The 24,919-nt window shown below is 45.7% G+C and overlaps 1 protein-coding gene and 1 long non-coding RNA gene across 4 annotated transcripts in view; one reads left to right on the top strand and one right to left on the bottom strand.

Annotated features, from left to right (window-relative positions):
• The window catches only part of LOC309378858, a 230,243-nt gene that overhangs the window by 200,660 nt on the left and 4,664 nt on the right, over nucleotides 1-24,919 (top strand). The gene's annotated exons all lie outside the window — the stretch shown is intronic.
• On the bottom strand, nucleotides 934-14,047 carry LOC309378774 (uncharacterized protein). Of its 3 annotated transcripts, XM_081927420.1 has the most exons (4): nucleotides 13,866-14,047; nucleotides 13,138-13,310; nucleotides 4,739-4,877; nucleotides 934-3,091 (listed from the first exon to the last, which is right to left on the bottom strand). In XM_081927420.1, the coding sequence occupies exon 4, from the start codon at nucleotides 2,908-2,910 to the stop codon at nucleotides 2,065-2,067; it is 846 nt and encodes a 281-aa protein (XP_081783546.1). In that variant the 5' UTR covers nucleotides 2,911-3,091; nucleotides 4,739-4,877; nucleotides 13,138-13,310; nucleotides 13,866-14,047; the 3' UTR covers nucleotides 934-2,064. The 3 variants fall into 3 exon arrangements, with proteins under 3 accessions (XP_081783546.1, XP_081783547.1, XP_081783545.1); XM_081927421.1 differs by lacking the exon at nucleotides 4,739-4,877; XM_081927419.1 differs by lacking the exon at nucleotides 13,138-13,310.

The following is a 24,919-nucleotide window of genomic DNA, read 5'->3' as shown; positions in this document are numbered from 1 at the left end:
CGGCCCCCCTCGCCCGCCTCCGGCCCGCTCCCCTCCCCCTGCGCGCTGCCCTAGCCATGCGGGTCTCCTCCCCCTGCGCCGCCGTCCCCTTTCCACATCCTAGGAGCCGCGGTCCGCCTACCGCCCCCGGGCCGCGGCGCGGCTCCCAGCCCGGGCTGGCCTCCGCCTCCTGGGACGCGCGCCCACCCCCGCGGCCCCCCAAACTTCGGAGCAACTCTCCAGACGCTTCTCCCCCGCCTCGGTCTCCCTCCTTTCCACTTCTCTTCCCCCCTTCCTTCCCTCTTTCTTTCTCTTTCTCTCCCACCCGCCTTTCCTTCTATTAACTTTCCTTTCCCCTCCCTTCGTCCTTCCTACTTTTACTCCTGGGCTCCTCCCCCCTTTGCGCAGCCACAAATCAATCTCTCTCTCTTTTTTCCCCTCTCTCTCTTCTTTGCTCAGACGCAAAAAAGCGCCGCTTTTTGGAAATCCGGACTGCTGTCCCCGCTGAAACGATACTTTAAAAAAGGAAGAACCCACTGGCTCTTATTTCTGTTTAAAGCAGTAGATCCCGAACTCTTTTGGCCCACTGCCCCCTTGGTTCCACATCCCCCAGTGTCCCCTATGCTTACTCTATAGAAAGCATTACAGGGGTTAACGCGGCTCGCTAAGGAAGATATTAATAGAATTCTGCATTTGGGGGGAGACCCTAACAGTCATCTACCATTACCTTCTATGCTGTTACTATTTTTTTTTTTTTTTTTACATAAGTAAAAAGTGACCTTTCCCCATCTGGCATGGTGGTGTGCCTCGAGATTTTTTTCATGAAACAAGTGTGCCTTTGCCCAAAAAAGGTTGGGAAACACTGCTCTAGTGATGCCAGGGTCTGGAAAGAACTGGAGTTCCAGCGGGGCTAACCAGAGGAAGCAACGCTTGATCAGGCCGGCCACAAATTGATTTGTTTTTTAAAATAATCTTTATTGATTTAAATTACACACATATACAAAGAATTTGGAATCTCATACTGCATCTCCCCTTCCGGTCTGCTCCTCTTTTCCCCTCTTTCTGCTCATTGCCATTGCACCACCAGTCCCTGGGCTCTGAGCCTTCTTCCCTTGTGGGTCCCCCACCTGGTGCCTCCCCCCCCCCACCAGCCAGTCCATAACAACAGCAGCAGCCACAGCACTGTGGTCCTCTGGTAGGAAAACTCCCGAGTAGCATGATTGAAGCAAAACTTCTGGGACTATGGAAAAATACTATCTTCCTCAAACCCCAGAATGAGCAGGAGCTCTGGGGTTGCCCCATGGGGTTCATGAGTGAAGATGAGCCCCCCAGGAGACTTCCCTGGTACCTGCAGCCCCCCCTTCCCCCTCTTGAAATTAGGCTTGGGGGAAATCTCCCATTCAATTTCAGTATTTCAAGTTTTCTTCAGAATGCGCAGGGCAGGAGGCAGCGATGAAGTTCTGGTGAAGAAGCAATGCTTGGAGATCATGGGGGGGGGGGTGACAGAGTTTGGTGCAAAAACCAAAGGTGCTTTCATCTAAAATTATACTCACCATTGTGAGATGTTGCCTTATTTCATTATTATACAGTTTTACATATAAACACCAGAACTTCACATATACCTCATGCTTTTCGGAATGATTTCCTGCTGAGTTCATTGCTCAGAGTGGACTCTGAGAGGAAGACGTCCCACACTCCATACATCTAAATGGGTTCTCCCATGTGAGAGTCCTGGGATGTTCCTTGATCACTCTCTTATAAATAAAGCACTTTTTGCAATCTTTTCATTTAAACTGCTTCTCCTCTCTGAGTTTGTTGATGGTCTGAAGGGTTTCAACTCTTAATTTTTTTCCTGTCTGTGAGTCTGTTGATTCTGAACTTCCACTAAGAGTGAACCTCTATCTAATTTCCTGATATTTATATGGTTTCTCCTTTGTGTGAGTTTGTTGACATAAATCAAGGCTTCCACTTTGACTGAAGCTCCTTCTACAGTCCATACCTTTAAATAGTTTCTCCCCTGTGTGTCTGCTGATGTTTTCTAAGATTTCCACTCTGAGTGAAGCATTTAGTATTTACTCCATACTTTTAAATGGTTTCTTCCGTGTGAGTCCGTTGATGTGTTATAAGTTTTCCATTATCATGAAAGCTCTTTCCGCACTCCATACATTTAAATTGTTTCTTACCGATGTGAGCATGTTGATGTCTTCTAAGGTTTCCACTATAACTGAAGCTCTTTCCACACTTCATACATTTAAAAGGTTTCATCCCTGTGTGAGTCTGTTGATGTCTGCTAAGGCTTCCACTATCACTAAATCCCTTTCCACACTCCATACATTTAAATGGTTTCTCCTCTGTGTGAATCCATTGATGTCTTCTAAGACTTCCACTGTGACTGAAGCCCTTTCCACACTCCATACATTTAAATGGTTTCTCCCCTGTGTGAGTCTGTTGATGTCTGCTAAGGCTTCCACTATCACTAAAGCTCTTTTCACACTCCATACATTGAAATGGTTTCTCCCCTGTGTGAGTACGTTGATGTCTTCTCAGGTGTCCACTCTGACTGTAGACGTTTCCACACTTTATACATTTAAATGGTTTCTCCTCTGTGTGAGTCCACTGATGTCTTCTAAGTTTTCCATTATCACTAAAGCTCTTTCCACACTCAATACATTTATAAAGTTTCTCCCCTGTTTGTTCCCGTTGATGTCTTCCAAGGTTTCCACTATTACTAAATTTCTTTCCACACTCCATACATTCATATGGTTTTCCCCCTGTGTGAGTCCGTTTGTGCAATTTAAGGTTTCCACTCTGACTGAAGTTCTTCCCATACTCTCTGTGTGAGTTTTCTCTCTGTGCGAGTTTTCTCTCTGTGTGAGTCCGCTGGTGTGTTCTAAGTTTCACATTGAAAGAGAAGCTGTTTCCACACTCCATACCTTTTAAATGGGTTCTTTCCTTTTTGTGTTCGTTGATGTGAACTATGTGTGCTCATTCAGTGAAGCATATTCCACATTTCACACATTTTAATGGCTATTCCTAATGAAACGAACGGTGCCCTGTCCCCTGCAATTCTGTCTTCTCCGTCACCTTTTTCAGAGTGGGCAGAAAGGAAATCCTGTTTGGGTTTCAGGAAAGAGAACACAGGAAAAAAGGGCCCATCATTAGCACTTTCTCTTATTTCAACATCTCCTACATTCTCCCATGTCCTCCCCATGTTCCCAATTTTTAGGAAATGAAAATTCTATGAAGTCAAATGATAGTAATGAATCAGCAACCTTTCATAATCCTCAATCATCTTTAATAACACAGCATGGTCTTGGAATACTGTTGTCCTCTGAGACTGCCTTTCAAATCAAGCGTTTGCCCCCGTTTCCACCTCTAGATCTTCATGAATCACCTGCACAGTCCCACTGACCTCAGGAGGTCCATATGGACTATTTTGGGAGACCCAGGTCTACATCTCTTCCAGGGACTGTGGTCTGGGTCAGTCAGAGAACTAGTGACAAGGCTTGGTGCTTAGGGTCAGCTGAATGGGTGCTCAGGGAAGCTCCTGTTCTTGGAGATGGACCTCCATCTACATGCCTCACATTGCATGGAGAGAGCAGGAGAAGCAGAAGAAAAGCAGCTGGCACATGGGAATCCCAGGCGGAAACACCCACCCCAATGGTTCTTTATAATGATGATGTGCTGTGCTGCCTGATCCTGTGCTTGTCTTCTGACAGAGGACTATCCTAATCTGGCAGTGAAAAGCAGGATATTCAAGGCAAGGAGATAACTGTACTTCATGGTAGGTAGCCATATTGGTCTGACACAGTTGAAGTAGAAAATTAACAAACATAGTGCAGTAGCACCTTAGGGTCTTGGGAGAAAAGCAATGAGAAACCTAGACAGCATCTTAAAAAGCAGAGACCTCACCTTGCCAACAAAGGTCTGAAAAGTTAAAGCTATTGTTTTCCCAGTAGTGATGTATGGAAGTGAGAGCTGGACCATAAGGAAGGCTGATCGCCAAAAAATGGATGCTCTGAATTATGGTGCTGGAGGAGACTCTGGAGAGTCCCATGGACTGCAAGAAGATCAAACCTCTCCATACTGAAGGAAATCAGCGCTGAAGCTGAGGCTCCAAGACTTCAGCCACCTCATGAGAAGAGAAGACTCCCTGGAAAAGATGTTGGGAAAGATGGAGGGCACAAGGAGAAGGGGACGACGGAGGACGAGATGGTTGTACAGTGTTCTCAAAGCTACCAACATGAGTTTGACCAAACTGCGGGAGGCAGTGGAAGACAGGAGGGCCTGGCATGCTCTGGTCCAGGGGGTCATGAAGAGGCGGACACGACTAATCGACTAAAAAACAACAACAGCAACTTAGGGACCAACTAAGTTTGTTCTAGGTATAAGCTTTCGTGTGCATGCACACTTCTTCATATAGTGAAGGGTAGTGTGAGATGGTAGTAGGAGTACCTTTCGGAGAAAAACCCCAGCCCACCCTCCCACAATATACAAGGGTCTGGTGACATCCGTGTCAGTGTATCTGAAGAAGTGTGCATGCACACCAAAGCCTAGAACAAAATTAGCTGGTCCCTAAGGTGCTACTGGACTATTTTTTAATTTTTTATTTCAACTGTGTCAGACCAACACGGCTACCTACCTGAATCTAGACGTCATGGGGTGTTGGGGAGCAGTAGGTCCTTTGGTGGGGGACATGTCCTGCACCTCCTGGGGTCATTTTTCCACCCTTGATGCCCACCCTGCCCTCAGCTCTCACCTGTGGCTTCCAGAAGCTGTCAGCATGCAACAGGGGTTCAAGCAACAGCTTCAACCGGCAGGCTACACCAGGTGAGGAAAGCTGATGGGTCTCAAATCCTTGGGGGGCTGGGGAATTCTGCTGCACCTGAAGTCAAGCCCTGATGGATGGAGAGGAGGAGAACAACTGTGAATCCCACAGTCCAGAAGGCAGATTCTGCCCGTGCGGAAGAGGAAAGTGAAGGGCAGATGGGGCACGTCCACCTGGAGGCTTTTTATCTAGTCCCAGGGTTACTCTGACACTGAATTACCGTATTTTTCGCAGCATAGGACACACCTTTCCCCTCCTAAAAAGCAAGGGGAAATGTGTGTGTGTCCTATGGAGTGAATGCAGGGGGGAGGCAGGCAGGAAAAGCCCCCAAGAGCTGCACACAGACTTCCGGTCGGCGCCAGCGCTTAATGGCGGCTCTCTCTCTGATCTCCGGAGAGAGGGCTGCTCCACGAGTTCGGGTCTGACCGCTACGGCGAAGCGGGGACCCCTAAAATCACAGTCGCGGAAGCCTGTGAGCAAGGAGACTCGGTGGGCACCATTTGCGCTCCCCCTTACTGCAAAAGAGCCTTTTTAAAGGCTCCGGAGGAGCATCGGGGGATCGCGCGGTGCTGAGAGTCGCTACCCAGCCCGTGGAGTGAAGCCGCGTTGCCACAAGCGGAGAGCGTCGACTCCTTCCTGAAATTTGGACTGAAATTCAACACCCCTAAGTAGGATTGAGAAACCTATTCGGGACTATAAAATCTACTTGAAATTCAGCTGAAAACGGGGACGGTAAATAAAGGAAGTCTGCCTCCCCCCCCGGCTGCATGATCTTTAAAGCAACGGAATTTAAAGATGCAATTGAAGGAGAAGTAATTTGCAACTTTTTAAAGTGATCTAACCCTGGCATTGAGTTTGAACCTCCCCCCCAGCAAGCAGGAGCGAGGGGGGGAAGAAAAGGGAACTTGATTTAACCTGCATGAAAGGAAGTAAAGGGGAAAACTTTCCGCTGCCTCTGACTCTGGGAGCGAGCTGCCTCGGTGAAACACTTGACAGGGACTGTCAGAAAGGATAGACTGTGACTTTATTTGATACAACTTTGGTTTTCGTGACTTTGGGATTTCACTGAAAGAACAATTTGATAGCTTGTTGCAACTAGAAGACTAGGTGACTCTGGTTAAAAACTTTCCTCTTTGGGGACTTTTGGTTTCTTTGTCTTTTCTCTGCCTTGTGGATACATTGAATCGCTCCCTCTAGAGGACTAAAAAGACAATAGTTGCAACATAGACTGTAAAAACAAGTCACTGGATTTTTCCATTCAAAGCTGCTCCTGTGGGAACGACCTTGGGACATGAGCGGCTCAGCAGAGGAGATAGCAACAAGGTCTAAAGCTAAAGCCGCACAAAAGAAAAGGGGCTCCACGTCAGGTACACTGCCAACAGGCGCAGCTGGACAGGAAAGAGGGACAGATATATTCATGGATTCAGTGACACAAGCTTTGCTTAAGATAAATGAATCTTTAGAAAACCTGACAAAGCAGAGCACGGAAAATACCAAACAGCTGACAGAACTTACTACAAAATTGGACTTGAACACCAAAAGCATAACATCCAACACAGCATCTATAAATAAATTAACTGAGAAAAATGCAGCAACCCGAAAAATAGCGGAAGAAGCGAAATCTACTGCAGACAATACACAGGAAAAGTTAGCACCAGTTTGTAAGAGATTGGATGAGCATGAGGCCGCTTTGTCTTTATGGGAGATGCAGAGGAAAGAGAGGAATTTAAGATTTAGATTGGTCCCAGAAAGTGAGGGGGACAACTTAGTGGACTTTCTCACCAAAGAACTTTCAGAATTTTGGCAGGTAAACACAGAGGAGGAAGAATTTAACATAACGGCAGCCTTCAGATTGGGGAGAAGGCAGAATAGAAAGATTCCGAGGGACTGCCTGATAACTTTGAGATCAAAGGAGGAAAGAGATAAAATATTAAATCTACACTATCAAAGAACCCTTGAGATCGAGAACGCTTTTGTGCAAATTTACAAGGACATCCCGAAATATATTCTAGAGGCCAGAACTCATTATAAGAACCTGGTTTACCTGCTGAAACAGAACAACATTCCTTTTAGGTGGGAGTTTCCACAAGGTCTGTCCTTTAGTTACAAAGGAAAGAAAGTCAAGATAAAAACAGTACAAGATAAAGAACAATTTTTGGACAGAAACAAAGAGGACCTACAGAAAGGAGTGGTAGAATTGACCTCTGAGACAGATCTTGGAAATCTGACATTTGGATTCAAATCACCAACGGAAGAAGAACAGCCGCAGGGAGCGGCTGGAGGTAACTAATTAATGATGTCTCTGCAATTTTTGACCTGGAATTGTAATGGACTGAACCTTCCCAGAAAAAGACGCGAAGTTTTCCATATTTTGAAAAGAGAACAATTGGATTTGATTTGTTTACAAGAGACCCACATAACAAGGACACATAGAAAATTGCTTATAAACAAAAGGTTAGGACAGGAATTCATTTCGTCGGATAAAGTTAAGAAAAGAGGAGTGGTGATCTATGTAAAGGAGAAATTGGCCCCTAAATTGATCTTTAAAGATGAACAAGGAAGATTTTTGGCAATTGAAATACAAATCCAGGGAGAAAATTTTTTAATTGTAGGCATTTATGCACCTAATGAAGGGAAGGCAGAATTTTTCAAGAAACTGCATGAGACATTAATGGACTATTTGGATTACAAGGTAATTTTATGAGGAGACATGAATGGTGTGGTCTCCACTAATATGGACAAAGCACAAAGACAGGTGGTCTCTAAGGATGGGAGATTACCCAAGACTTTTTTTGAAATGACAGAGAATTTGGACTTGATAGATATTTGGAGAACTAGAAACCCTCTCGAGAGAGAGGGAACGTTCTTTTCTGAAGCACAAATGACATGGACAAGAATTGATCAAATTTGGATTACTAGTGGCATGGCTCCAAGAATAAAAAAAGTAGAAATCTGCCCAAAGACATGCTCCGACCATAACGCGGTGAAGATGGAAATGAAACTAACAACAGCTGGCGCCTTCAGATGGAGAATGAATGACACCCTATTTAGAGACGATGAGATTTACAAAAAGGCCCAAAAAACTTTGAAGGACTATTTTGAGATAAATCTGAGGATGGATGTTGAAAAAAGAGTGATTTGGGATGCAAGTAAAGCCGTGATGCGAGGTTTTTTAATACAACAAAATACCTTAAAGAGGAAAAAGCAAAATGAGAAGAAAGATAAGATTCTAGAAAAAATAAAAGAGGGAGAAAAGAGACTGAGGTCTAAACCAAAGTCTCATGAGATTTTGAGAGAGATCAAATTTTACCAGATGCAATATATGGAACTGATGAATCAAGAGATAGAATGGAAAGTTAAGCAAATGAGACAAAGGACATTTGAATCAGCAGATAAATGTGGGAAATTACTCGCATGACAATTGAAGAAGAGACAAAAACTGAATACAGTCACAAATTTGGAGGTGGATGGAAAGAACATCATCAAACCAAATGAGATTAGCAACAGTTTCCAGAGTTACTTCAGAAGATTATATGCACAAGGGCCAGAGAATGAACGAGATATAGAAGATTTTCTTAAGAAATATGGACTACAAAAAATCTCTCAACAAAGTATGATGGTTTTAAATGAGAAAATAACAGATAAAGAAATAGAGGGTGCCATTCAGAATATGCAACTAGGTAAATCTCCAGGACCAGATGGATTAACCTCCAGATATTACAAAGCTTTGAAAGAATGGATAATACAGCCGTTGAAGGAGGTTTGCAATGAAATACTAGAGGGGAAAAAGGCTCCTGAATCATGGAAAGAAGCTTTTATTACACTTATACCAAAGTCTGAAACTGAAAAAAATCAGATTAAGAACTACCGCCCTATATTATTACTTAATGTGGATTACAAAATATTTGCTGATATTTTAGCAAAAAGACTTAAGAAGGTGCTGGTGGAGGAGATTCATAAAGACCAGGCAGGCTTTCTCCCGGGAAGATACTTGTTGAACAATGTAAGGAATATAATTGATATTATGGAAATGTTGACAGTGAATATTAATACGAAGGCAGTTTTAATATTTGTGGACGCGGAGAAAGCCTTTGATAATATTTCTTGGAACTTTATGAAGAAGAATCTCCATGGGATGGGGGTAGGTCAAAGGTTTGAAAATGGTATAGGTGCAATATATTCGGAACAAAAGGGAAAGTTAATTGTAAACAATGTGGTGACTGATGAACTTCCGATAGAAAAAGGGACACGGCAGGGGTGCCCAATATCCCCATTACTCTTTATATCAGTCCTGGAGGTTTTATTAAATATGATCAGGGGGGACCAGTTGGTAAAAGGAATCCGGGTCGGAGCCAGACAGTATAAATTAAAGGCATTTGCAGATGACCTAGTATTGACTTTACAAGAGCCAGACACTAGCACTAAAAGAGTTTTGGAACTAATTCAACTCTTTGGCCAAGTTGCAGGATTTAAACTGAATAAACAAAAAACTAAAGTCTTGGGGGAAAATTTAACAAATGGCGAAAGGGAGAAGTTCCAAAGTGAAACTGGGCTGATGGTGGCTAAGAAAGTGAAATACTTGGGGATTAACATGACATCTAAAAATGTGAATTTATTTAAGGACAATTATGACAAATGTTGGACGGAGGTAAAGAAAGATCTAGAAATATGGTCGAAATTGAAGCTTTCCTTGTTAGGTCGAATTGCAGTGATCAAAATGAATGTCTTGCCAAGAATATTATTTTTGTTTCAGACATTACAGATTGTGGATAAACTAGATTGTTTCAAGAAGTGGCAGAAAGATATATCTAGATTTGTCTGGCAGGGCAAAAAGCCCAGAATAAAATTTAAGATATTAACTGATGCAAAAGAAAGAGGGGGGTTTGCCCTGCCGGACTTAAGACTCTATTATGAAGCAGCAGCTTTCTGCTGGTTGAAGGATTGGCTACTTCTTGAGAATACTGATATTTTGGATCTGGAAGGGTTTGACAATAGGTTTGGTTGGCATGCTTACATATGGTATGACAAGGTCAAAGCTCATAAAGGTTTTAAAAATCATGTGGTTAGGAAAGCATTATATAATGTCTGGATTCGATATAAGGATTTGTTGGAAAACAAAACTCCTAGGTGGTTATCACCAATGGAGGCTAAAGAAGTGAAGAAACTTAACATGGAATCTAATTGGCCAAAATACTTTGAAATTTTAGAACAAGAAAGTGGTAAATTCAAACTAAAGAGATTTGAGGAAATAAAGTCCAAGGTAAGAGACTGGCTCCATTACTATCAAATAATGGAGACCTTTAAACAGGACAGGAAAATTGGCTTCCAGGTGGAGAAATCAAAATTAGAAACAGAACTGTTAGAACCCAATACTAAGAACTTATCAAGAATGTATAATCTGTTGCTGAAGTGGAATACAATAGATGAAACAGTTAAATCAGCCATGATTAAATGGGCACAGGACATCGGTCATGACATTATGTTTGCGGACTGGGAACAGTTATGGACCACCGGTATTAAATTTACGGCATGTATTTTTTTTAATATAATTTTTATTAAGTTTATAATATACAAAATTCAAATTCCAAATACATGTTTCCATAAATTTAGTGGACTCCCCCCCTCTTCCGGACTCTGCATTCTCTGTAAAACCAAAACCTCAGCAATTTGTTGACTTATTTTAAACATAATAATATATCTTCCATTTTATCGTGATATCTGGTCTCTAAACATTTCAATCCGAACCCATTAATTTTTAGTTTCAACACAATAAAATTATTTCATTACACCACTTCTGTCTTGTTGTGCCTTATTTACCAATTCAAAGATTTACCGATACTGAAGCTATAATTTCCTAGAGAGAAGCATTTTTTAACATTCATACAATTTATAATGCTTTTTCAAATAGTCCTTAAATTTTTCCCAAACTTCCTCCGTTTCTTCTTCTCCCGAGTCTCGAATTCTGCCAGTCATTTCAGCCAGTTCCATATAATCCATCAGCTGCGTCTGCCATTCTTCCAGTGTGGGTAGATTTTGTGTCTTCCAGTGCTTTGCCATCAAGATCCTTGCTGCTGTAGTAGCGTACATAAAAAAAGTTCTATCTTTCTTAGCCACCCTCTGGTCTACCATGCCCAGGAGGAAGGCCTCCGGTTTCTTGGGTAAGGTGAGTCTAAGCACCTTTTTTAGTTCATTATGTATCATCTCCCAGAAGGCCTTCACCTTCGGGCAGGTCCACCAGAGGTGTAGAAATGTCCCTTCCTCCTCTTTACATTTCCAACATTTATTATCAGACAGGTGATATATCTTTGCAAGCTTGACTGGGGTCATGTACCACCGGTATGTCATTTTCATAATATTTTCCTTCAAGGCACTACATGCCGTGAATTTCATTCCGGTGTTCCATAACCTTTCCCAGTCTTCAAACATAATGTTGTGCCCCAAGTCCTGCGCCCACTTTATCATGGAGGATTTAACAATCTCATCCTGTGTATTCCATTTAAGCAGCAAGTTGTACATTCTCGAAATTAACTTAGATTTTGGCTCAAGCAACTCTGTCTCTAGTTTCGATTTTTCCTCCTGGAAACCCACTTTTTTGTCCGCTTTAAAAACTTCCTGGATTTGAGCATAATGCAACCAATCTCGCACCTTGTTTTTTAACTTTTCCATACTCTGCAACCTCCATTTATCTCCAATTTTTTCAATTATTTCCCAATATTTAGGCCAGTGGGCCTCCATATTGAGTCTTTTACGTGCTTTGGCCTCCATCAAATTTACGGCATGTAATGCCTTAAGAGAAAATATTATGAAAATGATTTATAGGTGGTACATGACTCCAGTCAAACTTGCAAAGATCTATCATTTGCCCAATAATAAATGCTGGAAATGTAATGAAATTGAAGGTACCTTTTTTCACCTTTGGTGGACCTGCCCAAAGATTAAAGCCTTCTGGGAAATGATCTATAATGAAATTAAGAAGATACTTAAATGTACTTGTCATAAGAAACCAGAGGCATTTCTCTTGGGCATGGTTGACCAATTGGTGTCAAGAAAGGACAGGACTTTTTTTATGTATGCTACCACAGCAGCAAGGATTCTTCTAGCAAAGTATTGGAAGACGCAAGAATTACCCACACTGGAAGAATGGCAGACGAAAGTGATCGACTTTATGGGATTGGCAGAAATGACCGGCAGAATTCGGGACCAAGAGAAAGAGACGGTGGAGGAAGATTGGAAGAAATTTAAAGTTTATCTTAAGAACAGTTGTAAAATTGTTGAGTGCTAAAATGTCAAGGGGAAGGAAGATGCAGAATTGCAGCTGAAACTGTCTGATAAATTATGATGAAACTCAAAAAATAAGTTAATAATATAATGGGACCAGGGGGTTGCTGAAAAACTGTAAAATAAGGATGCAGAGAGTGGGAGGTATGGGGAAGTCCATGAAAGAAGGCTTATGAAAAGGAGGATATGAAAACATATATGTTTGTATGTGTTTGTTTGTTTTGCTTGTTTTAAAATGAAAAACCAAGAGCTGCACACAAGCTCCGTGCGCTCTTGTGGGCTTTTCCACAGGAGGGAGAAGGAACTGCCTGGCCGCTTCAGTCCCTTCTCCCACCTCCCAGAAAAGCCAGGAGAAGCCGCAATCTCTTTAAAGGAGTTGCGCGGCTTCTGCCGGTTTTGCGGGAGGTGGGTGAATCCCCCCACCTCCCAGTGAAGCCAGGAAAGCCCTGCGCAGCGTCTCCCGGCAAGGAGAGGCTGCACGGGGCTAAAGGGGAACCCGAAACAGCGAGCGGGATCCATCCACTAAAGCGAGATGAGCGCTGCAACCCCAGAGTCGGCCACGACTGGACCTAATGGTCAGGGGTCCCTTTACCTTTACCTATATGTACTGGAAGCTGCCCAGAGCGGCTGGGGGAAGATACTAAGACTAGAACGTCTAGAGTGGTACCTCAGGTTACAGGCGCTTCAGGTTACAGACTCTGCTAACCCAGAAATAGTACCTTCTGTTAAGAACTTTGCTTCAGGATGAGAACAGAAATCCTGCCCCGGCGGCAGCAGGAGGCCCCATTAGCTAAAGTGGTGCTTCAGGTTAAGAACAGTTTCAGATTAAGAACGGACCTGCAGAACGAATTCACTTCTTAACCCGAAGTACCACTGTACTATTATTATTATCTTGTGATTTTTTGTAGTTATTTTGGAATTTTTACTGCAATATTAGCTTACGAAATGTTATGGGTGGAGAAAATGACAGGGTTGCCGTAAAAAAGAATCCCACCCACGAACGCTCATTCACACACAGTCTGTCAATTGGGGGGGGGGGTTACACACCTCACCTGTGCTAATACTGGCAGTCTCTGGCCTGCACAGGCACACCCGGTGTGTAGAGCCTCCAGCCCCAGGCACTGTCTATCCTGAAAATGGGTCCTTTGACTGGGAAGATTCATGCAGTCGCTGTCACTGGATGCTGATGGGTTGTATCTCAGCTTGTCAGTCACTCTGACATTGGCTACAAAGAGTAAGAGGAACAGAAAGGCTTTTGAGGTGCAACTTCTGTATTAATCCTGAGCGCCATTCCATGGACGCTGCACCCCTGGTCGCCTTGAGGGGGGGCATTCCTGGGCGGGAGGGAGAAGCCAAGGCGGCCCCTCCAGAGATTCCCCAAGGGTGTCATGATGGAGATGTCTCCCCCCAAAAAACTGGTCTTCCTATCTCTCCCCCCCCCCCGTGCTCCTCTTCCCTTCCCCCTCCCTCTCTCCCGCAGTTTCTCCTGCACTCTAGCGCGACTGACACCTCGCCCTGCGCCCCCATCTCTCCATCCTAGGGCCCCCCCGAACAGGAGCAAGGGAGGGACAGGGGGGTCTCTATCCAGGCGCCTCCCGCACCCCTTAACCCTTTCCTGGCCCGCTTCTCTCCGCGCCCCAGGGAGTCCTCGTGGGTGGGCGCCCCATCTCCGCCCCTTCGCAGCACGCGTGCCGGGATCCAGGCCCCACGGAAGGCGCTTGGGGGAGCTGGAGGGGTCTCTGGGTCCTTTTCTCCCCCCTCCCCCCCGGGACCCCTTTACCTCTTTCTCCTCGCTCCCGATTCTCCTTTCCTGCAACATCCACGGGGGGGGGGGCTCCCCTGCCTCCTCCCTCCCCTTTCCGAAAGCGCCCCCCCCCAGAGCTGTGGGCCAGAGCAGCAACCCGGAGTGGAAGCTCCACTTCCGGGAGAAGCAGGCAGGGTGGGAGGGGGCTCACCCCCCATTCCTTCAGCAGAAGCCGGATTGGAGGAGGAGGAGGAAGGGGTGGGATATTTGGGGGCGGGATCTGGGGTTGTGGGGGCGGGTGAGAGGGGTAGGTGCCGGGAGGGGAAGGAGAGAATTGAGGGGGGGGAGAGTGGATCAGGAGAGTGGGGGAGGGGCTGATCCCGGAGATCCAGCTGTAAAGTGGGATCCCCCCCCCACAAGTGCTACATCCTCCCCCACGAGCTTAGATCCCTCCGTGTTTTAGGTCTTGGCGCTGCAGCCCCTCCGCCCCCCCCCCCGAAGTTCCCTTAAGAGCCCCACATTGCAGGGGGCAGCCTCACCTGCAGCGAAACAAAAACCAGCTGCCCTGGCCGAGTGGAGCCAGGCTGGGGGGCACCGTGGGGACCCCAGAAACGTGTCCCTAGAAGAAATGAGTCTGATCCTGCAGGGCTCACCTGACGCTCTGATGCAAGTGAACCCCCTTGGTCCTTCAGGGAGAACAGGGTTTCCCAAACTTGGGTCTCCAGCTGCTTTTGGACTACAGCTCCCATCACCCTGAGCTAGCAAGACCAGTGGTCAGGGATGATGGGAATTGTAGTCAGGCCCTCCAGGTGGCTCTGGCAAGTGAGCCCAGCTGCGTGTGACAAGAGTGGGGGAATTCCTTCCTGCTGTTACGGAAATAACAAGGGTGCGTGTGTTTACCATCTGACGTTATCCCCTGGCTCCAAAGCCCCTCTCCCCTCAGTAGCACAAGAACAACACACACATCGTATAAATACAGGAAAACACGGTCTCTGCATTTTATGAATGGGATTTATGGACTCTGTGTTTTATGAATGGGATTTATGAATAACTGAAGCTCACCAATCAAGAGTGCTATGTTTTGACAGCTAGCCAATGGGGGAATCCGTAGACGGCTGAAACTCTCTGCAAACCAGCCATTCAGCTCAGCCTTTGCACGGTTGTCTCAGCGCCCTCCTGCTGCTCAGACTATGGGCAACGTATATGAAATGTAGCCATTTTGGTATCGATTGTCTAAAGTTGCTAGAATGTTACAAAGATTGTGTCTGAATGTATCCTTTCAGCTTGACAGCTCAGGGAAAGATACCTAACTTTGCAAATTCATATAATATCCATTCTTTAATGGATGACCTGAAAGTGTTGCTGTGCAATGCCAGGTCAATGATTCATAAGACCACTGCCATCCATGACTTGATCATGGATGGAGGACTTGACCTGGCATGTGTAACAGAGACTTGGTTGGATGAAGCAGATGGGCCTGTCCTTGCCGCTGCTTGCCCACCAGGTTTCTCTTACGCACAGCAACCCAGGTCATGTGGGCGGCGGGGGGGGGGAGTTGCAGTGATTTTTAGGAAGTCATTAGTTTGCACCAGGCGTCCTATTGGGAAGACCCAGTTTTCCGAGTGCATGTTCTGGAAGTTGGGCAATAGGGGCAGTACAGGATTGCTTTTGGTGTACCAACCCCCCCCCCCCCGCTGCACCAAGGATTCCCTGCCCGAGCTGCTTCAGGTCGTGGCGGATGTTCTCCTGGAGACACCTAGCTTGGTCGTCCTAGGGGATTTTAACATCCATGCCGACACGACCTTACAAGGGGCAGCTCGGGACTTCGTGGAAAGCATGGCCTCCATGGGGCTGTCCCTGAATAAGTCTGGCCCAACCCATAGCTGCGGACATGCCTTGGACCTGGTGTTGACCTCTATGGATGTTGGTGATCTGACACTAAGTAAAAGCAAAACAAAAGAAGTGCCATGGTCAGATCACTTCCTGGTGCAACTGGACTTCTCCGCAACCCTTCTCCTCTGCAGGGAGGTGGGACCAATTCGCATGGTCCGCCCCCGCCACTTAATGGAGCCAAATGGTTTCCAGAGAGTGGTAGGGGATGCTTTATCCCATGTTGATGGCCTTTCAGCCGATTCCCTGGTGGCCCGCTGGAATGTGGAGTTAACCAGGGCTATTGACTGTTTGGCTCCGAAGTGCCCTCTCCGATTGCATGGAGCCCGGAGAGCCCCGTGGTTTTCCACGGATCTGAGGGCAATGAAACAATCGTTGAGACGGCTAGAGCACCGGTGGCGGATAACACATTCCAAATCTGACCGGACACAGGTTAGAGCTCAACGTCGAGCCTACCAAGTGGCGATAGTGGCGGCGAAGAAAAATTTCTTCGCCGCCTCTATTGCATCTGCAGAAAACAGCAGCAGGAGACTTTTTCAGGTGGTTCACAATTTAGCGGAACCACCTGCAACATCGGGACCCAGTACGGGCCACATGTTCTCCTGCAATGATTTTGCAAAGTTTTTTGCAGATAAAATCGCTCAGATTCGGGAAGAAGTAGACTCCACCGTGGGAGCAGGGCCGGAGCGGGAGAGTGATAGAGTTCTGTCTAGTCAAGTTGAGTGGGATCAATTCCAATCTGTTACCTCCGAGGATGTGGACAGGCTGCTTGGACGAGTGAAACCAACCACCTGTCTCCTGGATCCTTGCCCATCCTGGCTTATAAAAGCTAGCTGGGAAGGACTGGGCGATGGGCTTTGTGGGGTGGTGAATGCTTCCCTCCATGAGGGAGCCTTCCCAGACCCACTGAAAGAGGCGGTTATTAAACCGCTTCTTAAAAAACCATCTTTAGATGCGGCCACAATGGCCAATTATCACCCAGTCTCAAATCTTCCATTCTTGGGCAAGGTGATTGAGCGAGTGGTTGCTGAACAACTCCAGGCACGCCTGGAAGAAGCGGACCATTTGGATCCCTTCCAGTCGGGATTCAGGCCTCATCATGGGACTGAAACTGCCTTGGTCGCACTGGTTGATGATTTCCGGCGGACTAGAGACAAAGGTGAGAGCTGTTTCCTAGTTCTGCTGGATCTCTCAGCGGCGTTTGATACCATCGACCATAACATCCTTCTGGACCGTCTTGAGGGGCTGGGAGCTGGGGGCACTGTCCTACAGTGGTTCCACTCCTTCCTCCTGGGCCGTGTTCAGAAAGTGGTGGTGGGGGATGAGTGTTCAGACCCCTGGGCTCTCACTTGTGGGGTGCCTCAGGGTTCTGTCCTCTCCCCCATGCTTTTCAACATTTACATGCAGCCGCTGGGAGAGATCATCAGGAGGTTTGGGCTGGGTGTTCATCAGTATGCGGATGATACCCAGCTCTACCTCTCTTTTAAACCAGAACCAGTGAGGGCAGTGAAGGTCCTGTGTGAGTGTCTGGAGGTGGTTGGAGGATGGATGGCGGCTAACAGATTGAGGTTGAATCCTGACAAGACAGAAGTACTGGGGGACAGGAGGCGGGCAGGTGTGGAGGATTCCCTGGTCCTGAATGGGGTAACTGTGCCCCTGAAGGACCAGGTGCGCAGCCTGGGAGTCATTTTGGACTCACAACTGTCCATGGAGGCACAGGTCAAATCTGTGTCCAGGACAGCTGTTTACCAGCTCCATCTGGTACGTAGGCTGAGACCCTATCTGCCTGCGGACTGTCTCGCCAGAGTGGTGCATGCTCTGGTTATCTCCCGCTTGGACTACTGCAATGCACTCTACGTGGGGCTACCTTTGAAGGTGACTCGGAAGCTACAACTAATCCAGAATGCGGCAGCTAGACTGGTGACTGGGAGCGGCCGCCGAGACCATATAACACCGGTCTTGAAAGACCTACATTGGCTCCCAGTATGTTTCCGAGCACAATTCAAAGTGTTGGTGCTGACCTTTAAAGCCCTAAACGGCCTCAAAGGTCCAGTAGACCTGAAGGAGCGTCTCCACCCGCATCATTCTGCCCAGACGCTGAGGTCCAGCGCCGAGGGCCTTCTGGCGGTTCCCTCATTGCGAGAAGCAAAGCTACAGGGAACCAGGCAGAGGGCCTTCTCGGTAGTGGCGCCCGCCCTGTGGAACACCCTTCCAGCAGATGTCAAAGCGATAAACAACTACCTGACATTCAGAAGACATCTGAAGGCAGCCCTGTTCAGGGAAGTTTTTAACGTGTGATATTTTACTGTATTTTTGGCTTTTATGGAAGCTGCCCAGAGTGGCTGGGGAGGCCCAGCCAGATGGGCGGGGTATAAATAAATTATTATTATTATTATTATTATTATTATTATTATTATTATATAACCAATTCTTCCCATGTGTTGCGGTAAATTCCGGGTGCGAGATTGCTCAGCCACCCAGCTCGTCGGACTAGGTCCGCGGGTCCTAGCGGAAGAAAATGAGCTCAGCCGGAGACAGGAGCAAAATGTGGAGATCCAAGGTTTATTGCGCAACAGGTTCAAGACGAGATTGAACAGCGAGAAAGGGGTGACATGAACTTTTGAAACTCCCTCCATGTTCCAGAATACAGTGCAAAATACATCCTAGTTACATCATGAATATATTAAGGAAAGGTTGGGTTACACAGATTACATCATGAATACATTGAGAAGAGGTTGGGTTACACAGGATTAACATATGGAGGAGGGAGGGGGGAATATGCAGAGCTGGAGATATGCGCAGATAAGCACATCCTGAGTACTGGTGATGAGAAGACAATGGTCCATGTATGCATAGTTTGTCACCTGGCATTGCCGGGAGGAAAGGCTTGGCAGAGTGATTTGACAGGATTAGGGTCTTGACACCTTACTTGAGGGATTATGGAGGACAGGGGAGGTGTCCAGGAGTCCTAGAGAAATTGAGCAAATTGGCACGTTGATTTTCTATGGATTTTATAGATTTTAGTCCCTTTTGACATTGACAATTGGGAATAAATGGATATATTGTAGCGAAGAAGGTGAAGAAGACATGCCCCCCCTTCCGTAACAGTCCCCCATTCGGAAATAGATTTGCATTAAAGTTCTGTAAGAACTTGCAAATCTTTTCTCCGCACCCTAAATCTCTGTGAAGGTATGGGTGCCCTGTGAATGGGAATAGGATCTAATGGAAAAGGAGGTGGGTTGAGCAGGGCAGCAAAGGAGGGAGCAACACGGACCAATACAATGTACATGTATGTTATATAGATATGCACTAAATAATAACTTGGTATCTACCGTACCAGATGTGTGGGTTTGTGCAAACCTGAAGGGGACTTGCAAGCCATGCCTCTTAAGGTCATTTGCAAGTATAGTAGTGCAGATAACTGGATATAGGATATCACATAAAAGAACACCTGTTGTATTTTGTTCAATAGTGGTCTATGCTTTACATTTAGCAGGAAGGTCCACTACTGACGGGGGGGGGGGGAAATGCAGTTTGGTTTTTTTAGCTCCACCGTTTTTGTGTTCTCAGGTGCGAAGGTATCTCTTCTGTGGTCTCACAGAATTTTAAGAAATCTGAAGTAACAATGAAAATAAAAGAGTGTTTCTTGATGTGACAACATCGGCTAAAATGTTAATAGCAAAATACTGGGAAATGACTTAATGACAATTTAAAGTTGTGCAAGTACCTTGAACTAGCCAAAATGACAGAATTAATAAGAAATGCTCAGGCAAAATGTAAACAAATACCATTCCACAAACAATGTTTGGTTGTGCTTTGATTAATTTCATAGACATCATGGAAAAACGGATTAAATAAATGAAAACAGATTATTTGTAACTTTAAAAGTGTCAAAGCCACAAAGAGATGGAAGTCACTAATATAGCAGGGATTCAGACTTGTTTCACAGAACTGAAAGAAAGTTGCTGTGGGAGAAAAGAAGGGACATACACTTTGTTATCGCGGTTCACATATCCTATTAAAAGGGAAAATTATTTCATGTGAGAAGCCTGTCAGGAAATGCTGTTCCTAAAATGCACACAAACAAAGTCTGTGATTTAAATCCCATTGAGGGGGGAATGCTTAGAAAATTTACCTGTGAAAAGAATTTGGCATGTTAAGATTTGAAACTTGGCAACCTCTTGACTTTGGTGGTCCAGTACTTAACCCTTTTGTCTTACGTAGCCCCTGGAGCAAAGGACACATTAAGGGTGATTTCCCTCAATGGTTCCAAGTTTTACATAAGGAAATTTGGATAAGTTTCTCCCTGCAGCCCAAGCTCTCCAAACCTCCTCTCCCCCTCCTTCCTCTCTCTCTCTTTTTCTTCCCCTCCCCTTTTTTAGCTGATCTAGCCTCTGTGCATGTGCGGAGTTCATGTCTCAGCAAACTTTTATACTATTGAAAATGCTGCATCTTTTGGCTAAATTAGAACTTGAATAAGGGAAGGGTAAGGAGTAGATTTTAAAAATAGGGTTAGATTTTAAAACAAAAAAGAGAAACTTAGCAATTCAAGTATTCACCAACCAAAGCTAGCAATTTCAGCCCAAGCAAAGGGACTGCTTCCTTTATGTACAGGAAAGGGCTAATATCCCTCTGGCCATTTGCGGAACAATGCCACGCCCTTATATATGGAAAAAAATGGCCTGAGAGTCAGAATTCATAGGATTTTTAACATTCTAAGTCATTTCAGCCTTACCATTTGCAGACAAAAATTTTTTCCTGCCCTTTATTTACAGGATTGGTCAAAGCCCATATGTATTTGTATGTGTTTAAACTTTGAATTGACTTTGAAGTCTGATTTTTAAATAGTGGACAAAATGATAAACACTGTAATCACTCAAATGCTTGATATTACCAGTTGTGCTTCAAAACATCACAGCTTCACCTCTCACCTTTTAAAACTAAAGAGCAAAGCTAGGCTGAATTTCAACTCCATCACCACATCAGAATTTAAGAATTACCCTCCAATGCTTGCGGACACATGTCCTTCCACACAGCCACAAATTGGGAGAGTTGAAAGGAACCCTGGGGTCATCTAGTCCAACCCTCCAAAATATAGGGTTCACAGCAAGATTTCACAGCAAGATTTGTACTACCAAAGAGACACACACATACTTATGTACACAGGCACTACTGGGGAAGAGAGCACAATCAATGCTCCTATCATGTACTAAGGAAGAGGAAAATAAAAGTACCCAGCTTTATACAGATCCCTCTAACGGAAGAACAGTTTTCCTAAGATAAGATAGGAAGAGAATCTGGGAGAGAATATTTTATAAGCATAGGGTTATTTCAGTTGATATACCCACTCAAATAATAAAACCAGTCCTGGATTTGATTTAAACAGGATACAAAAGTTAATAATGTCTCTGAACCTACATAGGAATAGTACACCTAACTACGATTTTTAAATAACGATACATAGGAAAGTGAGATGTCGGGTACTTTTAGCAAAGAATGTGCCCCCCCCCTTTGAAGGAAGCTTACTCGGGAGTAAATTCACTCGGCACGGAAGTAAGAAGGGGGGGACTGAAACAAGTGGGGGAGGCATTTTCCAATAAGAAGCCAGGAAACCCTGGCTGATCTTAGAGACTGATATCAGGACTGGACTCTATAGATAGACAATTGTTGTCTATCGAAGCTTCTACCTTTTATTAACAATTTTCTTAGAAAGAACACCTATTTTCCTGGGCATGTGCTTAATGAAATACAGACACTGCATTTTAGCTTGAGAGAGCAGTTGTACTCAACTAGGCTTTTGCAGCAGAAACATTAGGCTAACTTCACATTCCAAAATAGACTGTAGACTCACAATCTCAAAAGTTGCGGCAAAGCAAGAGCTGGGGTAAACATTTGCACCCTTCATTCTCATTTTGTCTTATTTAGGACTGATAAGGTCCAGCATGGCTTCCTTAGATTTAAAATTTTGAAGCAAGCTTGCAGTTTAAACTATGCGCACTTAAGAAAGGCAGTCTGTCAGAGACAGAAGGAACAGACAACACACATAACAGACACATGTAAACATACATATTCTCATATATGTATTAACACACAACACACATAACAGACAACATGTAAACATATATATTCTCATCCTTTAGTTGGCTATTGCAAGGAGTTGGGCCGCTTCCTTTAGCTTCATTAAGTGAATTTAGTAGGAAGGTCCCACATGGTTTTAAGAGCCTCCTTGCCTCAAACACAACTAGTTAACCAAACTGGCAGGGCTCACAATGCTTAGTTGACTGGGTACCCCTTTATATATGCATGCGTTGTTGTTGTTGCTTTTTGTTGTTGTTTTCTTTTTTTGCGATAGAGAAGGGAGAAAGAGAGGGGTTGATTTGGATTTGGGCAACTTGCACAGGTGGCTATTTAGGGTTTTTCCTTTTCCTTGTTGCTTGGCAACTTCCTAACAATTTAACGAGCTTCACCCACTCGGTTCCTTTTTCTATTCCTTTCCTATTTCCTATTTAATAACCTGGGGTCCTTTTCCACTCTGCCGATCCCGCCCAATTCCTCATGGGCTATCCCTCCTGGCAACCTCCTACCTATCGTCACAATCTCACGAAAAGGGGCCCTACTGGACGCCCGTGCCGTGCGGTGCCAGATCGGGTGATCCCTGGATAGAGTTTTGAACCAAAAATCCCCCTTGCTTTTGGAAGCGGGCTCACGCACGATACACGTGTTACGTGGCACCGACCAGTGCGGCTGGGATTGGCATAGAAAGCAAGACCCCTTCCTGCCCCCTAGCAAGGACGCTCGGGAAGTTTGGAAAAAGAACTCCAACCCCTTGCTTTCAACTGAGATGCCCGTTGCAGAGAGTCGGCTGTCTTTCCAAGCCGGGTTTCTCCGTCTTACTTTCGGACTCTCAATTGGTGCGGCTGACTGGAGGGTTTGAGAGGAGAAAGAGATAGAGCTCAGAACCCCCCTTTTGGGTCGAGCAGCAGTCCACGGTCTCTCTCACCAATTGGACCAAGAGACAGGCGAGAAGGAGCAATAGAGAGGAGGGCAGAGAATTCAGTTGCCAGGAGACTTCCACCCCCTTCCCACCAGTGCACTGGATTTTTCCTTTTCCTTATACTCACGCGTCTTCTATGATGATCCTGGGATCGATGAATAAGCCGGCTGGATCCCTCTTTGCTCCCCGGCTGAACTCCTGGGGCTTTCGATTACCACCCGGAAGATGGCCAGGGGTCCAAAGGATCTTCCCAGGCAAAATGGCCCGGTGCCGGCTGAAGATTTCAGGGCCCCCGGTCAGCAACACAGGAGAACCGCAAAGCCCACATTGGGCGCCATCTGTTACAGTAAATTCCGGGTGCGAGATTGCTCAGCCACCCAGCTCGTCGGACTAGGTCCGCGGGTCCTAGCAGAAGAAAATGAGCTCAGCCGGAGACAGGAGCAAAATGTGGAGATTGAACAGCGAGAAACTCTCTCCATATCCCAGAATACAGTGCAAAATACATCCCAGTTACATCATGAATATATTAAAGAAAGGTTGGGTTACACAGATTACATCATGAATACATTGAGAAGAGGTTGGGTTACACAGGATTAACATATGGAGGAGGGAGGGGGGGAAATGCAGAGCTGGAGATACGCGCAGATAAGTGCTTCCTGACTGCCGGTGATGGGAAGACAATGGTCCATGTATGCATATTCTGCCACCTGGCATTGCCCGGAGGAAAGGCTTGGCAGAGTGATTTGACAGGATTAGGGTCTTGACACCTTACTTGAGGGATTATGGAGGACAGGGGAGATGTCATGGAGTCCTAGAGAAATTGAGCAAATTGGCACGTTGATTTTCTATGGAGTTTATAGATTTTAGTCCCTTTTGACATTGACAATTGGGAATAAATGGATATATTGTAGCGAAGAAGGTGAAGAAGACATGCCCCCCCCTTCTGTAACACATTCCAATGCCATTTTAAGGTGAATTTAGGCTTCACCCTCCTCCATGACCCTGGAAGCAGATAGTCACGTGGGCAGCAAGAACAGGGCCTCCTACCATAATCCCCTGAGCATGAGGGCATGTACACTTCGCCCCACCCAGGGAGTGACCAAGGGGCGACAATAGACTTCCACAGAGGCAGCTGACCAAGCCATCTCAGCCCATCTCAGGAGAAGCCCTGAGGGCAAGGATGTATGTCAATAGTTTTATTGTTCTCTGGGTGGTGGGTACTTGAGAGGTGTCCGGAGATGTATCTGATAGAAGGAGGAACTGCTGAACTTGTGTAACCCTTTGATACTCCTCCCCACTTGTGACATACTAGTGAGGATGCTGCTCAAAATGTATTCTGGGTGAAGGGGGGGAGTTTAAAAGGTTGATGTCACCCCAGGCTCAGGGTTCTTGCTCTATGTGGGAATCTCTTGCACAACAATAAAGATTGTGGTCTACTGATCGCCGGTTTGCTCCAGATTACAGTGGTACCTCTAGTTACGAACTTAATTCGTTCCAGAGGTCTGTAACTCTTCAAGGTTAGCGGAGTTTGTAACGTGAAGCGTTTGTAACATGAGCTGCTTGTAATTCGAGGTACCACTGTACTTGGCTGGAACTTCCTTCTTTCACTGACCTCACAGACTCATGGGGGACTTGCACCCCAACGAGCTGGGCTGTTGAGTAGCCTCTCAACCTGGGATTTTCCTTATCACTGGCCATCCCCTTTGATTATAGGGGTCAATGCCCCTATTCCTCCAGCAGGAGCGGTTGTGGGGATTCCATTCAGCTGTGCCGTTGCCAAATGGCAATTCTTCTTCAGCCATGGTGGGAGCAGAAAGGCTAGAAGCTGAAGAGGTTTCCCTTTGAGTAGGCTTTGCTTCGCTTTCTGCTGACCTCAGTCTCTTGGATTGTGGCCAGCTTTCCTCTTCCATTTCCCTGAATGCTGAGCAGTGTTGGATGTGTGGGGAAGCAAAATTCACCCCAGAACTTTTCTGCAGGGTTCCCTCTGCAGCGCAGAAGGAAGGAGGGAGGGGGGAACACGTACTAAGGGACGGTACTCTGAATGGAGAGGAGCAGAAAGCAGAGTCCCCTCAAGATCAGTATTGGGACCTGTGGCTTTTCAACTTGTTCATAAATGATCTAGACTTCGGAGGGAGCAGGGAGGGGGAGGTTGCTGATGGCAGCAAATTGTCCATGGTTGTTCAAAAAGAGAGAGATTGCAAGGAGC

The sequence above is a fragment of the Podarcis melisellensis genome (genome assembly GCF_964234715.1).
Source record: "Podarcis melisellensis genome assembly, chromosome: 10".
In the NCBI taxonomy this organism is placed as follows: Eukaryota; Metazoa; Chordata; class Lepidosauria; order Squamata; family Lacertidae; genus Podarcis; species Podarcis melisellensis.
Note: the sequence above shows the minus strand (reverse complement) of the source record. Positions and strands in the feature narration are given on the sequence as shown.